Source organism: Sapajus apella, unplaced genomic scaffold (genome assembly GCF_009761245.1).
Source record: "Sapajus apella isolate SASKATOON/1434 unplaced genomic scaffold, GSC_monkey_1.0 scaffold72, whole genome shotgun sequence".
NCBI classification, from domain to species: Eukaryota; Metazoa; Chordata; class Mammalia; order Primates; family Cebidae; genus Sapajus; species Sapajus apella.
Window position 1 is genome coordinate 193,971 of NW_022437012.1, and position 16,370 is coordinate 210,340.

Below are 16,370 nucleotides of genomic sequence, written 5' to 3' on the forward strand. Positions count from 1 at the left end.
TCACTCCCACCCCTCATTGGACCTATCAGAAGAAGCCTGTGAGGAGGAGGTATGAGCCGTATGGGATGTATTCTGACGACGATGCCAACAGTGATGCCTCGAGTGTTTGCTCTGAGCGCTCGTATGGCTCCAGGAATGGTGGCATTCCCCATTATCTGCGGCAGACCGAGGATGTAGCAGAAGTTCTCAACCACTGTGCTAGTTCAAACTGGTCAGAAAGGAAAGAAGGGCTTCTGGGCCTGCAGAACCTACTGAAGAGCCAAAGGACACTGAGGTGAGGACCACAGCAAGAATATGAGCTAACCTTGAATCCCCTGTTGGACTCCTCAGGGGCTTAAAGGGATTCCCTATAATTAACGGAGTCTTCAAGAGGTCCACTTGCAGGAACCGGCATTTAGTCATTAGTCCTTGCCATCCAGAGGCTTTGAAATATCTGGCAAATATATTTTTTTTTTCTTTTTCTCGAGGTGGAATCTCACTCTGTTGCTCAGGCTGGAGTACAGTGGTGCGATAGTGGCCCACTGCAGCCTCCACCTCCCAGGTTCAAGCGATTCTTCTACCTCAGCCTCCCAAATAGCTGGCACTACTGGCATGCACCACCACACCCGGCTAACTTTTGTATTTTTTAGTAGAGATGGGGTTTCACCATATTGTTAGCCAGGCTAGTCTCAAACTCCTGACCTTGTGATCTGCCCACTTCGGCCTCCCAAAATGCTGGGATTATAGGCGTGAGCCACCGCGCCCAGCCCATGTGGCATATATTCTACAATTTATTAGGTTGATAAAACATTTAGGATGGATACAGTGGCTCATACCTGTAATCACAGCACTTTGAGAGGCCAGGGCAGGAGGAGCACTTGAGCCCAGGAGCTCGAGACAGCCTGGGCAACAAAGGGAGACCCCATCTCTACAAAAAATGTGAAAAATTAGCCGGATGTGGTGACATGCATCTATAATCCCAGCTGCTTCGGAGGCTGAAGCAGGAGGATTACATGAGCCCTGGAGTTGGAAATTGGCAGTGATTTATGATTATACCACTGTGCTCCGGCCTGGGTGGCAGAGCAAAACCCTGTCTTAAAAAAAAAAAAAAAACAGACCACGTATTTGGTTCTCTTATGTTTCATATTTGTCCAGTAGATATTATTTGAGAAATTTTGGTGTACAATATGCAATTCAGGTAGAACAAAAAACAAACAAAAAAACAACTCCGCAGGTTAGTATGGTTCAGGGTCCTGGATAAAATGTTTCAGTCTCAGTCTGGAAAATTTTGATATGCGTGTGCATATGTGTAGCTTATAAATGTACATAGTAAGGAGATAACAAAATGGAGCCCTTCAAAATAGTAACAGCATTGTCTCTTAGATGGATTGTTTTTGCTTTTTTCTTTGTTTCTGTTTCATAAATTTTCTAAAATAAGCATGTATTACACATACCAAAAAAGTATATGGTTATACCATATTTTGTCAAATCTAAGGCACCATAGACACCCTTATTTTTATAGCCCTTTAATAAATGCTGTCTATTAAGCCATGACAGTACAAATATGTCATTGATTATAAGATGACTCTCAATTACAGAGAAAGTTAAAACAAGAGAAAGGAGATGTGAATGGGAAGTAAGAAATGGGCAACTAGCCAGGCGTGGTGGCTCACACCTGTAATCCCAGCACTTTGGGAGGTCGAGGTGGGTGGATCACAAGGTCAGGAGTTCGAGACCAGCCTGGCCAGCATGGTGAAACCCTGTCTCTACTAAAAAAGAAAGAAAAACCATACACACACACACAAAACAACAACAACAAAAATTAGGAAAAAAAAAAAAGGAATGGGCAACTTGGAATACATGAAATGCAATCTACTTTATCCTTTGGATAATTTTTGTAAGGTAAATTAGCTGTCATAGATGGGACTTCCTCTTGGGTTCTGGAAAGCGAAGTGGGCACTGGCTAATGAGTCGCCCAGCCCTCACAGTGGCTCCTCAGACAGTCTGACTCCACCCTCCTGTACTCAAATCTGCCCCACATTATTCGTTTGTTCGTGAAGATGATACAGGAAGTTTTGTCATGTGCCTTCTGAGATGCAGGCATCCTGTGACACTCTGGTGACCTGTCAGAAACAAAAGATGATTTATGGCTGTTGTTCCTCAAGAATATGTTTAATCCTGGTGGTCCCACTTTGTAGATTCTTAGTGTTCACCAAGTACCCATTGAATAATCTCTAGAAATCTGTTGATTGGCATTAGTCTAATCTAGGTTGCATCATTAACAATATTGACGGGTCCTTGAACCAACTGTTTATCCACATAAAAGGGGGTGATTACTCAGGGATGATTTGCTGAAAAGAAGACCTTTCTCTCAAACTTTAAACATGGGACTCAGTGGTAGTCAAGGACCAGAAAAGGCAGAGGGCACCAATGTGAAATGAGTGTTTGCTTTGTCCTAGGAACAGTAGAAGGTACAATGTGTTATCCATTTTCATTCTCTCAGCAACCACGTGACATAGTCCTTATCCTGTTTGACCAATAAGGAAAAACACAGACTTAAAGATAGCAGAGTACTTTCTTACTTATTTATGTATTTTTGAGATGGAGATTCGCTTATCTCCCAGGCTGAAGTGCAATGGCATGATCTTGGCTCACTGCAACCTCTGCCTCCCAGGTTCAAGAGATTCTCCTGCCTCAGCCTCCTGAGTAACTAGGATTACAGACACCTGCCACCATGCCCCACTGATTTTTGTATTTTCAGTAGAGACAGGGTTTCATCACATTGGCCAGGCTGGTCTCAGACTCCTGACCTCAGGTGATCCACCTGCCTTGGCCTCCCAAAGTACTGGGATTACAGGTATGAGCCACAGCGCCCAGCCCAAAGTGCCTTATTTACAGCAGAACTGAGATTAAAATCCAGGTCTGTCTGACCCTGAAACACATGCTGTTCTGTTTTTTCCCTTTTTTTTGTTTTTACCTCTCATCACAATGCAGGATAGACCTGCTTTTTAAAGTTTATTTCATTGCTTTTCAGTTGTGGCATGTGGAAAACACAGCTGGGATAAAATGAAAAGGATTTGGTGCATAACTTTATCACTTCCAGATACGTGAGCTTGTCCCCACTCAGTCTCAGTTTCCTCATCTTAAGATGAGAGCAAATCTCTTGTTTTATCTTCCTGTTTGGTTTAGCCATAAATAAGAGTTTGTGAAAAGACATTGTTATGTAGATATAAATTATGTAAAGCTTACATAGTTGACTGATCAAAAAAATTAGCCAGGCGTGGTGGTGCGGACCTGTAGTCCCAGCTACTCGGGAGGCTCAGGTGGGAGGATCACCTGAGCTTGGGAAATCAGGGCTGTAGTGAGCTATGATTACACCACTGCACTCCAACTGGGGTGATAGAGTGAGACCCTGTCTCAAAAATAATAAAAGTAATAAATTCATTGATTTCTGTTTTATTTCTTCTAGCCGAGTTGAACTGAAAAGATTGTGTGAGATTTTCACCCGGATGTTTGCTGATCCTCATAGCAAGGTAAGTCTGGAAGTCATGCCTGCCTTATCTTCCCCCCTGCATGTCTGTGTGCTCTGTGTGATATACTACCCAAGAATGAGAGAAAATTCCCTGTAGGGCAGTTCCGACCTTACAGAGTAACACCAGTTTCAGCACTAGTTTATGTTACACCTTTTAAAAACAGAATCCTTGGAAACTTAAATGTGCATAAAATTTAAAGTTAAATAAGTGTGCTTCAAGTAAGAGTTATCAGGGAGAGAATCAGATGGTCTTTCTTATATTTTTGTATGTCTCCCGTTAGCCAAACAGTGAGGTAGGTGCTACGGTATAATATTATGTTATAATGTCATGCATGTTTTGATGTTAGAGTAATGAAGAAAAATAAGTATATAATTATTTTTGTATCAGTATATCCTCATAGGACAAGATAGAAAAATGAAAGTATTTAATTTAATGGATTTATTGGAAAACCAGGTTATTTCTTAAAATAGGATTTTGCCGTTCCCAAGAACTTGCTGAGTGGTGATCACTTAGCTGGTGCCCATAGCTCCTGAGGGCCAAAGGGAACACTAAGCCCGAGGAATGCTTTTTTTTTTTTGACAAGAGAGTCCCAGCTGAGGGGGAAACACCAATGAGTACGGGACAGAACACTTTCCAGGGTGAGAGAGGGACCCTTTACAAAAGTTTACTTGGAGTCTAGATTTTAAATAAATACCATTATTTGGGAGAAGACCCATAGAGACTATCAGATACTTTTAAAGGAAAAAAGTGGAGAGCAGGGTGAAAATATAGGGAAAGGGGTAAAGGACAGAGGTGAAGTACAGAAATGGATAGAACCTTAAATAAGCAGCAGATCTTTAATGCTGACATGCAGGATTAACTACAGTTTTCCTAGTAAAGATGGTCTCCTTCAAGTCTTGCCGGAAGAAAGAAACCTGTGATGGCCAGAAAGTCCAGCCAGTTATTATCCTTGAAATATGAAACATTGATCCACCCATTCGTTCACCCAGTCATTTAACATTTACTGAGTACCTGCTCTGGGGTAGGGATACAGAAAGCAAGATATGGCTCCAGCATTTTGAGGTGCTCATGAGAGCAAAGGGGAGCGAATGCAAGGGTTCTCCTCCCCTCCTCCCACAGCAGCTCTCCTCGCTATCAGTCTTGAAGCATGTCTTAAATTTTCTGCGATGACCCTCACAGCAAAGTCAACATTAACAATATTAATAAAAATTCCCCAGGCGCTCATGCCTGTAATCCCAGCACTTTGGGAGGCCAAGGCGGGCAGATCACTTGAGGTCAAGAGTTCAAGACCAGCCTGGCCAACATGGTGAAACCCTGTCTCTACTAAAAATACAAAAAATAGCTGGGCATGGTGGCATGTGCCTGTAATCCCAGCTACTCAGGAGGCTGAGGCAGGAGAATCACTTGAACCTGGGAGGTGGAGGTTATAGTGAGCTGAGAATGTGCTAGTGCACTCCAGCCTGGATAGCAGAATGAGTCTCAATAAAAATCCAAGAAAGACTGAGCCTAAAGGCCACATAGATATCCAAAGATAAAATTTATCAAGATTTTTCTCTACGGTAGTGTTAAAAGCAGTAAGATTTAATGCATAAGCATAATTAGAGTCTTAAGATTTATAACGTAAGAGCTATTAGATGGTTTAGGACATTGATAAATTTCTGTTACCTGTCACCCCTAGATTGCCGATTCAGAAGCAGAATGTGAGGATAAAGAAGGAAATTTGTTTCCATCAGAAGTCTGTTGTACAGTGAGTTTGGAGGTCTCAGTTTAGTTATTATTTTTTAGCTGCCTGTAAGCTAAGCCAGGAATCCCATAGCCAGGGCTGAATGACCTTTTTCCTGAGCTGTCTCACAGGCGGCCCCTGGTGGTGAATAGTTGCTGTGCTAGAAATGAGCTGGTAGAAAGTAGAACAAGTTTCATTAACAAGGTAGGAAAACATGCTCGCTTCAGCAGCACATATACTAAAATTGGAATGGTACAGAGAAGATTAGCATGGCCCCTGCGCAAGGATGACATGCAAATTCGTGAAGCGTTCCATATTTAAAAAAAAAAACAAAAAACCAGGTAGGGAAACTCAGTGCTACTTTTCTCTCTGAAATTGGTTCAGAGGTATTCCCCTATGGACTCTATTTCACCTAAGCAAAAATCATTACACAACAGCGTGAGAATTATGTTAATATATTTTATTCTAAGCTGTAATCATCTATTACTTTATAATATCTGAAATAGGCATACATCAAAATGTCTGCTGTGAAAAGCAGCAGCTACACAATAGTGAGTAGTTGTTTTTATTAGCTCATTTTATAATAGCGTTTGGTGACTGTTAGTGAATAAGAATAGCATTAGGACGAGGATTTGTTGTTTAAGAAAGAAAACCTTCAGGATTAAAATAGTTAATTTCTCTCTGTACTGCCTTTTAAAGGCTTATATTGAGGGAGGAGAGAATATTTCATCCGTTTGTAGTCTTTTCAGGTTTTCTTTAAAAAAAAAACGCATGAAAATTGTATTAATTCACTGCCAACTAACATGGAATTTGTTTTGTTGCATGGCCTGGTTTGCGGTGGAATTCACAACAGAGAGTAAGTTCCATTTCTTTTTCCTTTGTTTTCTGCACTACATTTTCCTTCTGTGCTATGAACAGTCGTTAACAGGGTTAACCTAAGTTACAAGAGGCTGGGCAAAGCACGCATGGTCATTTTGAATGTTTTGTAGGCTTTGGAGGAAATTGTGAATTCAACATATGAAGTACTTGGTTTTCATTTGTGTCTAGGTTTTCAGTATGTTTTTGGAGACTCTTGTGGATTTTATAATAATTCATAAGGATGACTTGCAAGACTGGCTTTTTGTTCTTCTCACACAATTACTTAAGAAAATGGGAGCAGATTTACTTGGATCTGTGCAAGCAAAAGTCCAGAAGGCTCTAGATGTCACCAGGTAAGTGTTTAAGGGTTAGGTCCATTTTGACATTGCAGTACTTGTAGGTAACTTTTTGCCATGGCCTTTGTCACACACTTGAATATCTGTTACTCAGTTCTCATGTTCTTTTGTTGACATATTTGTTGATATCCCAGCAATCCATGAGATGAAATACCATATCATCCTTGTGTTGATATTACTTTTGTATTTAAGACATATGTAATAAACAAATGTAAAACTTTAGAACCTCACTTCTCATTAAAAAACATTTAAAGAGAACATTTAGAATATTTGTTTACATTTTTCTGAAGACCTTAGTATTTTTATTACTTCAACTTACAAGTCATACTAGAGATTTTTTTTTTTAATCAGTGTATCATGTGGAAAAGTCTAAATTGATAGTACATTGGCTCAGAGATTTGCACATTTGCAGTAGTTGTGACACTTCTAGCTTTTATGAGAAAAGAAAAGCTGCCGAAGCCCAGGAAAGTTAGAAAAAACTACATGCTGCTGCTCTCTAGAAAACTCTTCTCTATTGTCTATGCAGTTGTGGGTCCTCAGCATGCAAGTTTAAGAATTAAAAGATCTCAGAAGACACTTTACAATAATGTCTTGGTTGTGATTTGATGGAAGATGGAGGGGGGAATGTCAAATTGGTGAGCTTTTTTAAAGAACAAAGAAATAACTTACAAATCACTCATAAAATTATCAGGGCAATTACTTTTATAAGTTGCTACAAACTGAAATAATTCTAGCTATTATAGAATTTCAAGATAGAAGGACCTTAAAGGTGATGTTCATTTTATCAGTGAGAAACAGACATCTTGCCTTAACTTTGTGTTAGTGGCAGTTTAGGAACCAAAATCCAGGATTTCTGATGTTTGCTCTGTTGTCTGTTCCTGTTGTTGCAGGCTGTCTTGTGGGTGTGTGTCCTCATGTCCTGTGGAGACAGAGGGTGGTACAGATAGCACTAGAACCTAGAACCTTCTCTTTCTGGCTCCCTTGACTAGCACAATAGCACATCCTGCCCTGCTGGCCATCCCTATGCATGCAGCTGTTACTTGACTCTGACTTCAGAGTATGCATGTGTTCCTCTACACTATGATGCCAACTGTTTTCTTATGGCCCTTGACCCTGTCAATCTGTGTAATTGCATTGCTATAGAATTCTATTATCTAGAGAGATTTCCCTTCTGGTTTTCAGTGAACTCAAAGTAATGTACTTGCATCTGTTGGTGAGGCCATAAAAAAGAAGTAATAATAAAATAAATAAAATTAAAGTAACATACTACATTTGCAATAAAGCTTGGAAACTTCGTCATTCCTTTGCATGGTTAATTTTAGTGGAGTTAGGGAGCATTGCAGTACACCATTATACCAATGGATTATAAAGGTGTAGCCCAGATTGACTGAGGGCCTAGGCTGATAAGCTGGTATCATTAAGTGGAGTAGAGAGGAGGGTTATTGATAGGCTGGGGCCACTTGTGGCCATGTTGGGACATGGGCTCAGTAGTACCAGACTTTTCAAGAAAGATCAGAAATGTGGATTTGGGCACCATATTTGAGAATTTTTTAAGATACTATGAAGGCCAAATAAAACACACGTAAGCCAGGCTTGGCCTATAGATCGCTTAATTAGGGTGAATGTACCAATGACCAGATCCACTTACATTTTTGAGAATGGTAGGAGTAGTAAGATTATATTCCTAAACTTTGATGATTAAGGAATACAGTCATGACCTCCTGTTAGTTTTCCTTTAAGAGTCGTAATCTCAGTAGATTTGGTCTGAGTGCCTAAAGCATTTTTAACATTCTCTTCTTTTTCTCCGCAGTTGAGATGCACAGCTCTTTAAGCTGATCTAGAATCAGTCAGTGACTATTAATAGGAGGTTTTAGTGATGGCTGAGAATTGCTTCTCGGTTTATAGACTTGAGTGCTAATCTGCCTCAGTTTCCTTTCCTTTGGCTGTACCTAACAATGGCATGTTTCCTGATGATACATACCCATTATTGAAATGTATTCTCCATCCACCCCATGCTGCCAGAAGAAGGGAGAGATATTTTGTGTGTGGTTGTTGACATAGTCACTTAAATCATCTATACTAAAGTATACTTTCCTTCTCAAAGTGATCTTCAAATATTCCAAGATACAACTAGATGGTGGGAGGAAGGGGTACTATTGGATCAAGTTTACTTTTTATTAATAATTATAAGGATGATGACACTGGTACCTAATATGTGCCATGTGCTTTTTATTTTTGTTGTATGATTTTATTTACTTTTCAAATCAATTCTATTTGCTTCGTTTTAGAGAGTCAAACCTGTTTCTTTACTTATTTTACTATATTTATGTAGATTGGGAAAAATCTCTAAGAGAGTCCAAAGAAAGTAATGTAGATATTTGCCTTGCATTTATCTTTCCTGTGAATATGGAAATTATATCACCATTATCCACATGGGGCTCCATTGTGCAATTTTAAACTAATACTAGTAATTACAGCATTTTAACAGAAAGAGCACTGACTCTCTGGCTGAGAGCCCGTGAGGGTTACTTGATTGGATCACAGATGCATGATGACCACAAGAAATAAGATCAGTAACAGGCAAGAAATGGATCAACAGAAGGGGCTCCTGGGACTCCAGGCTTCTGTGTGTGAATTGTAGCTGGACGGGACATGTTTTGTCGCCGTCTCACAGGCATTGTTCTGTGGTATACAGGGACCCTAAGCAGTGACCAGGACCAAGGATGACAATACAGTTTAGTCAGGGTTAGCCGTAAGCAGCCCAGTCAGGATGTAAAAATGAGATTTGGGTATCAGAAGTGATTTTTATGTTTAATCAATATCCAGAAAGGTAGCTGGAGGGAAAATGAGCAAATCTCTAGAAAGGCAGGTAGAAATTTCTTCCTTAGTTTATTGCTTAGTCTTAATTTTTTAAATAGCCATTCAGAGTAAGTTCAGTTTATGTTTGGGGATTTGAAACAAGATTTTCCTTGTTCCAGATTTTCTGTATAACATGTATTACTTTACATAAAATGAAAAGCACTATTTATTAAAAATGTGAACAGGGTTTTACATATATTAATCTATAATGGTATGCTTTTGTTAAATAGTTTGACATTGTTTTGTAATAAATTTCTTTAAAAATGAGCACTTTTCCACCCGCCCCAACCTAGGGACTCCTTTCCATTTGATCAACAATTTAACATTTTGATGAGATTTATTGTGGATCAAACTCAAACTCCAAACCTCAAGGTCAGTAATTATTTGTCATTACAATTCAATCCTGGAACTCAAATTTGCTTAAAGTTACTTTTGTTTATACTTGACTCATGTTTAGCTATTGTGAATAAATCTGCTGTGACATTCCTGTTTGATTCTTTGTGGATATGTTCCTGTTTCTCTTGGTTAAGTACCTAGCAGTGTACTTGCTGGTTCATTGGGTAGGTATATGTTTAGCTTTATAAGAAATTTCTAAAATGGTTGTACCATATTGTATTTCTACCAGCAGTGTGTGAGAGCTCTAGTTTTCCTACATCCTTACCAACATTTGGATAGTACTAGTCTTTTGCACAAGTAATATTTAAACTAGAAAATTAAGACATTCTAGTGTGTAGAGATAGGTATCTTATTGGAATATTTAATACTAACGTTCTAAGATGTGAAAGTTAATTGTTACACGTTATGGAAAATCTTACCTATAGTAACAAGACCAAATTTGAGGGAGGATGTGTGTTTATTTGAATTAGGTCACGTCATCATCTATTCTTTGATCATTAACTTTTTGGAGGTTTTAGGATGAGCCTAATAAATAATTACCTTTTTCTCCTGAGGTCAGAACGAGTTGAGAAGTTGATGGTAAAGTTAGGGCAGAACATGAGCTGGATTACTGAAAGTGCTGCCTTATAGAACATGGCTTAGAATGTGTGGCAGAACTAGAGTTGAACCTGCCCTGTGGTCAGTGGCAGAGCTAGAAATCCCGTGGGCTCCTGCCCTGGAAGTGTCTTGCAGCATAGATGAGGAGCAGAGCATGCTTCTCTACAGGCACCTAACAATGAAGAAGACTGAACCATGTGCCCCTTCCCGTCCCTTAACTTACCCATCAGTCATTTCATGCTTTTCCCCTGTTAGATGTTGCTCCATGTGGAAACAAATCCAGGAGAACAGAAGGAGGTTCTCCTCAACAGGGTTTACTTTTCTCTGGTACCTGATAAGAATTCTTTTCAAAGATTCATCACGTGTACTTAATGTTTATAATTATTGGCTCTTTCAGGTCAAAGTTGCAATCCTGAAATATATTGAGTCTCTGGCCAGACAGATGGATCCAACAGATTTTGTAAACTCTAGTGAGACAAGGCTTGCTGTTTCTAGAATCATAACCTGGACAACAGAACCAAAGAGTTCAGACGTGAGAAAGGTATGTCCAAGAGAGCTGATGTGTAATTATAGACTGTTCCTGGGCTTGTGTTAGTGAAATATATTTAGAAACTTACAAACCACACCACTCACCCACAAACTTTTGTCACTAAGGCTCTGCTGTTGCCCTTTTCTCTCTCCGGCTCTGCCTAGTTTTGAATATAAAAATGAAAATCTGAAATGTTGCACGATTGGCTTATGGTTTTCCCAGGCATCTATTTTATGTATTTTGTAATACGAAATCACTAGTAAATTAGTGCCTTTTACACAGATGTTTGTTTTCCTTATATCAGTTTGTAATATGTACTTTAAAGATTAAATTGCAGAGGGCTAGCTGGCTGCAGGGTCCCTGATCGTAAAATGTGGTTGAAAAGCTTAATAAGATGTAATAGATTCTTTAAAAAGAGCAAACATCTTCCAATATGTGGCACATAAGTATGCATGTGATATGTGAGTATGTGCTTTTGCAAAGGAATGTTACTTAAGTATTGCCTGCTATGGGTTGAAACATGTTTTAGATTCACATATTACCTCAATTAGGGCCTGTGTGGGACAAACTAGCTTTGATCTTAATGCCTACTCTCTGTGGACATGCACATTAGAATATTTGAACTAGGACTTGTTGTCCTTACTGTTCTAATCAGAACATTACATACAATTTCAAATTATCAGCCAGAGGCTCCAAAAACCTCAATTTATTTTAATCCTAGCTCAAGCCAAATATAAATAGGAAATTAGATTTATTGCCAGAAATCACTTCGTTCATTTACTGTTTGAATGAGCTTCAACGCTTGTTTCCAGTTATTTTGGATTATACAGTGTTACTTCACAAAGCTTTGTCTCCGCTGCCATGCTGCTTTCCATGCCTGCCCCTTCTTCTCCTTGCCCATTGTGAGGTCTGCTTAACTCCTCACCTTGACACCGAACTTACACTCAGGTTCTAGGACAATGATCTTGATCTTCAGAGGAGTTTGAGAAGATTTAGATTAAGTTCACAGTCCTGGCTGCAATTAAAATCGATGTCGATTTCTGAGTTCTGTTCTCAAGTAATTTGATTTAGTTGGTATAGGGTAGAGCCTAGACACTCTGTTGTTTTTCTGATTGGGGCTTCTTTCACTCATGACTGATTTTTCATGCAGACAAGGCCCAGGATTTTGGGCCATGGCCCTGGAATGAATCTCAAGACATACACACTGCTGATACAGTGTTGATCTGGTTGCTGCAAGTTCCCTTGCTACGCAGTGTTGCTTCACAGTATCTTCAGGACTAGGCTTGGCCTCTCTGTTCCCTGGCATCTTCCCCACCTCCCTCCTACCTTGTACCTAGAGTTCTTGTGCTTCCTCTAAACCCATTCTAGTGGTTAGGGCCCTGTTACCCTGGGCACCTTCCTCAAACTGATGGAATACCTGCCTGGCTTTCTGTATATTGTCAGCTCAGTGCACTCTGTATTGATCATAGAAAGCTTCCTAGAGAAGACAAGATTCATCCTCAGATGTGGAATATGGATGCAGTTTGCGTAAGTGATGAGTTTAGGGGAGGGACAGTAGTCATGTGTAAGAAATGAGGTTTGTCTGGAACAGTGAAATAGACTGAAGCAGAGGGTTTGGGAAGCTGAGCAGTAAGGAGAATGTTTTACTCACTCTGCATGCTCAGTGCCTGGCATACACCTGGAGTAACATAGTAGGCTTTAATAGATATTTTGAATGAATTAATGAATGATAAACACCCATATGGAAATGATTTCACTTCAAATGATACTTGAAGCCATCATTTTTTAAACTATAGTTTTGAAAGTTTCCTTCTTTTGACTTCTTTATTTGTTATCTATTGTATAACAAACTTCTACTTATTTAGCTTGAAACAAGACAGATCTATTATCTCACAGTAATAAATCGGGAATCTGGCGTATGTTCTCTGGGCCTTCTGATTAGTGTCTCAAAGACTGATATCAAGATGTCATTTGGATCTGCAGTCTCATATGAGGCTGAGGTCTTCTTCCAACTCATTGGCTCTTGGCAGATTCCAGCCTCTTACAGGTGTAGAGCTGAGCTGCCTGCTTTCTTGCTGAATATCAATGGGGAGCCATTCTCAGCTAGTAGAGGCTGCCAGGAAGTTTGCTTGTTTAAAGCCATTGGTAGAATATATGAAGAAATAATATCTAAGAAACTCCCCAAATTTGATGAAAAACATTACCCATCTAAGTAGCCCAACAAACTAAGATTTTTTAATAAAAGGATCCACTACGCAGACACATCGTATCTAACTGTTGAAAGCCAAAGAGAGAGTCCTGAAAGAGCAGGAGGGGGCAACTCATCCCATGCACGGGATCCTTGATAAGACTATAAGCTCATTTCTCATCAGAAACCACAGAGGACAGAAGGGAGTGGACGACATTGAAAGGGCTGAAAGACAAAAAGCTGTCAGCCAAGAATTCACTATTTGGCAAGACTCTTCTTCAAAAACAAAGGCGAAATTAAAACAAAGCCAGCCATAGAATCTCTCTCATTTTGAATCTCTCTGATGCCTTTTAAGGACTTGCCTGATTAGGTCAGGCCCACCCAGGATAATCTCCCTTTGGATTAACTCAAAGTCAACTGATCAGGGGCCTAAATTGCATTTTTGAAAATCCCTTCTGCCACGTAACACAATCATGGGAGTGATATCCATTATATTCACAAGTCCCGCTCACTCTGAGGGTGGGAGGGATTATATAGGGCACAATACATTTTGGAGAATCTTGGGGGTCATCATAGTGTCTTGACTACCAGGGCTTTGGTGTCTCTTTTAGTGGGTTGGCAGAAGGCTTCGTAGTTACTTGATAATTCCCTCGCTCTTATTTTAGGAGGGAGCTTTTTTACCTATCTCTGCAAATTGTGATACGGTTCAACTTACTTATCAGATGCATGTCTGTATTCTGGCACCCCCTAGATTTTTTTTTTTTTTTTTTTTTTTTTTAAATCATCCAAGATGTTTGTGTCTTCAAACTATTTGGCTTTCAGTAGGCATTCAGCGCTGACTAGTAAAGCATTACTATTTGATTCAAATAGACATATCATAGCATAGTATTAGAATAGATGTGCTCAAACTCTACGTTAGGACACTGTAGATTAATCTTTTTTGGAGGTATATTCACTTTTATTTAAATTCCCTGTTTTGATGTACTATCCATTGGACATTTATAAATATAGTTGCTTTTGTAAGTGATGCAGCTGCCTTACCCAAGAATATGAGATGTTCTTGAAGCATTGTCAAAATGAATGTAGTGCCTAAGCAAATTAAAATACTTAGAAATTGTGATATACTATGTATCACTGTTCTAAGATCTAAAATTATCATTACCATTTTAAAGCTGTATAAAAATAAAACTAGGACCATTCCTATCTAGCTAATTTAACACACTAAATGTAAAATACATGTCTGTATAATAAACTTTGTTCTGCCTCATCCTTCATTTCCAGAGTTTTTTAAGGTTATATCAGGGATTATGGAAATCTTGGTGATTTTTAAAGCATGTTGTGTTCTTAAACCAAGTTCTGTTAATGTCCTGCTTTAATTGTTTTAGGGTAGGGTTATATTCTAAATGCAGAAGAGCCCTCCAGTCTGAAATGTATACAGTAAATTCTCATGTTAGACTCATCTCTAGAGAATATTTTATGTAAACAGTACCTGAGGACTTTTTCAGACAACATCATTCACTCTCTAAGTCCATACAACTATATTTGTGAAAGCCCTTTTGAAGCATTTTAGACAGATACAAGTTGATATAGCCCAAATTCATTGACTTTAGCTTTTTTAAATATTTTGTTTTTCTTCTTAGCTCAGTATGTCGTGGTGTTTCACATTGTGGTGGGAGGGGTGCTTAAATTGTTAAGATGTTTTTAAAACCAAAACACAGTCACCCATGAGGTGTGCTTACCTCACTGAGACTGGTTTGGACAAGATGAAAAAGCCCAACCCAGTCTATAACTGCCCTGCTTTATTCCAAAAGTCAACTCTTCCATTTCCTCATTGTGGGATCCCTGACTGGTTTAGTTGTATGATGTAACTATGCAGACGTACACTAGCCTTTCTTAATGCACCTTGTTGACGTGAGGTAATAAAATATATTACTGATAGAAAGAAGGTGGATTCTGGAGTTTGACCTCCATTTGATTTCTGCCTCTGCCACTTAATTATATGTTTATATTTTGGAATTTAGAATGCCTGTATGTTTGCTTATCATATGTGATTCTCTTTGTCAAATGAAGCAAAAGATTTAGCCCCCAAACCTTGTTTTAAGAAGTGTGGGCAGTGAAGGCATGGCAACGAAACCTAGAATTATAAAGATGCTGTTGGCTAGAGGAGGGAGAAGTATTACTATATAAATAGCCTTGAAAAGGTAAGATTTCTAATTGACTTTTTAAAAATACATGATTATAAAGGCAGCATGCCTCTATTCTGAAAGCTAAGGGTTTTACTATCAAATAACTGAATCTCAGCTTAACTGTGACTGTGAGTCTTTTTCAAGTCTTTTGTTGTTGTTGTTATTGTTGAGATGGAATCTCGTTCCGTCACCCAGGTTGGAGTGCAGTGACACGATCTCGGCTCACTGCAACCTCCACCTCTGGGGTTCCAGTGATTCTCCTCTGTCAGCCTCCTGGGTAGCTGGGATCAGAGACATGTGCCACCATGCTCAGCTAATTTTTGTATTTTAATAGAGATGGGGGTTTCGCCATGTTGGCCAGGCTGGTCTCGAACTCCTGCCTCAGGTGATCTGCCCGTCTCGGCCTCCCAAAGTGCTGGGGTTACAGGCATGAGCCGCGGCACCTGGCCTCTTTCAAGTCTTGTTTTGACGTCTTCCATTTCATCACTTGAAGCAAGAATACTACTTTCAGGATTATTAAGTAAAAGACCTAATGATACTACTGAGGGTTAAAACTGGTGGCTACTGTTAATATTCTGATTCTTCCTAGCTTTCAATCACGTGTGTCTCACTGACTTTATCTAAGAAGCCAAATGCTTTTACAGCTAACAGATTGCCATGGTTAGGCACTTTCTGCTTCTCTCTGATTCAATCCTCCCACCTTTCCTGTTTGCCAGTCCTCGCTTCAGCGTAGTCGAGTAGGTGAGGATTTCCCCACTAGGTCAGCTTCAACCTGCTCTGGGCCTGGAGAAGGAAACTTGGAAGAAAGTTGTAAACAGGTAGATTGAAAACTGTGTACTAATTTCAAACAGCACACTTCACTGTTTGCTTTTTAGATTATTAATACCAGCTGCCCTTGAGAAGGCACTGGGAAGCTTTTGAGAAACCTAAAATTAATACTATATGAGTGTGTATATGTGTGCCTGTGTCAATGGTGGTGTGTTTTATGATTAACTACATTCTCAGTGGAATAGCCATGTTTGTGTCAACAAATACCATATTTTAACAGAAGAGTAAAAAGGAGAGATAGTAGGCTGGCACAGTGGCACATGCCTGTAGTCCCAGCTACCTGGGAGGCTGAGGCAGGAGAATTGCAGGATTTTCAAGGCTGCAGTGCACAGTGATCA

General features: G+C 39.5%; 1 protein-coding gene and 1 non-coding gene across 28 annotated transcripts in view; both read left to right on the forward strand.

Annotated features, from left to right (window-relative positions):
• Positions 1 to 16,370, forward strand: part of CLASP1 (cytoplasmic linker associated protein 1) — a 246,053-nt gene that overhangs the window by 178,992 nt on the left and 50,691 nt on the right. For 12 of the 27 annotated variants that reach the window (XM_032250589.1, XM_032250596.1, XM_032250594.1 and 9 more), the window contains 6 exons: positions 30 to 274; positions 3,449 to 3,512; positions 4,096 to 4,098; positions 6,283 to 6,446; positions 9,602 to 9,680; positions 10,699 to 10,842. In XM_032250589.1, the coding sequence (XP_032106480.1) occupies positions 30 to 274; positions 3,449 to 3,512; positions 4,096 to 4,098; positions 6,283 to 6,446; positions 9,602 to 9,680; positions 10,699 to 10,842 (699 nt within the window). Of the gene's footprint in view, positions 1 to 29; positions 275 to 3,448; positions 3,513 to 4,095; positions 4,099 to 5,190; positions 5,272 to 6,088; positions 6,092 to 6,282; positions 6,447 to 9,601; positions 9,681 to 10,698; positions 10,843 to 15,920; positions 16,023 to 16,370 lie in introns of all 27 variants that reach the window. The other 15 variants (XM_032250582.1, XM_032250590.1, XM_032250588.1 and 12 more) reach the window with 6 other exon arrangements.
• Positions 5,450 to 5,556, forward strand: LOC116531819. The gene has a single exon (XR_004260602.1). It is a non-coding gene; the product is annotated as a U6 spliceosomal RNA (small nuclear RNA).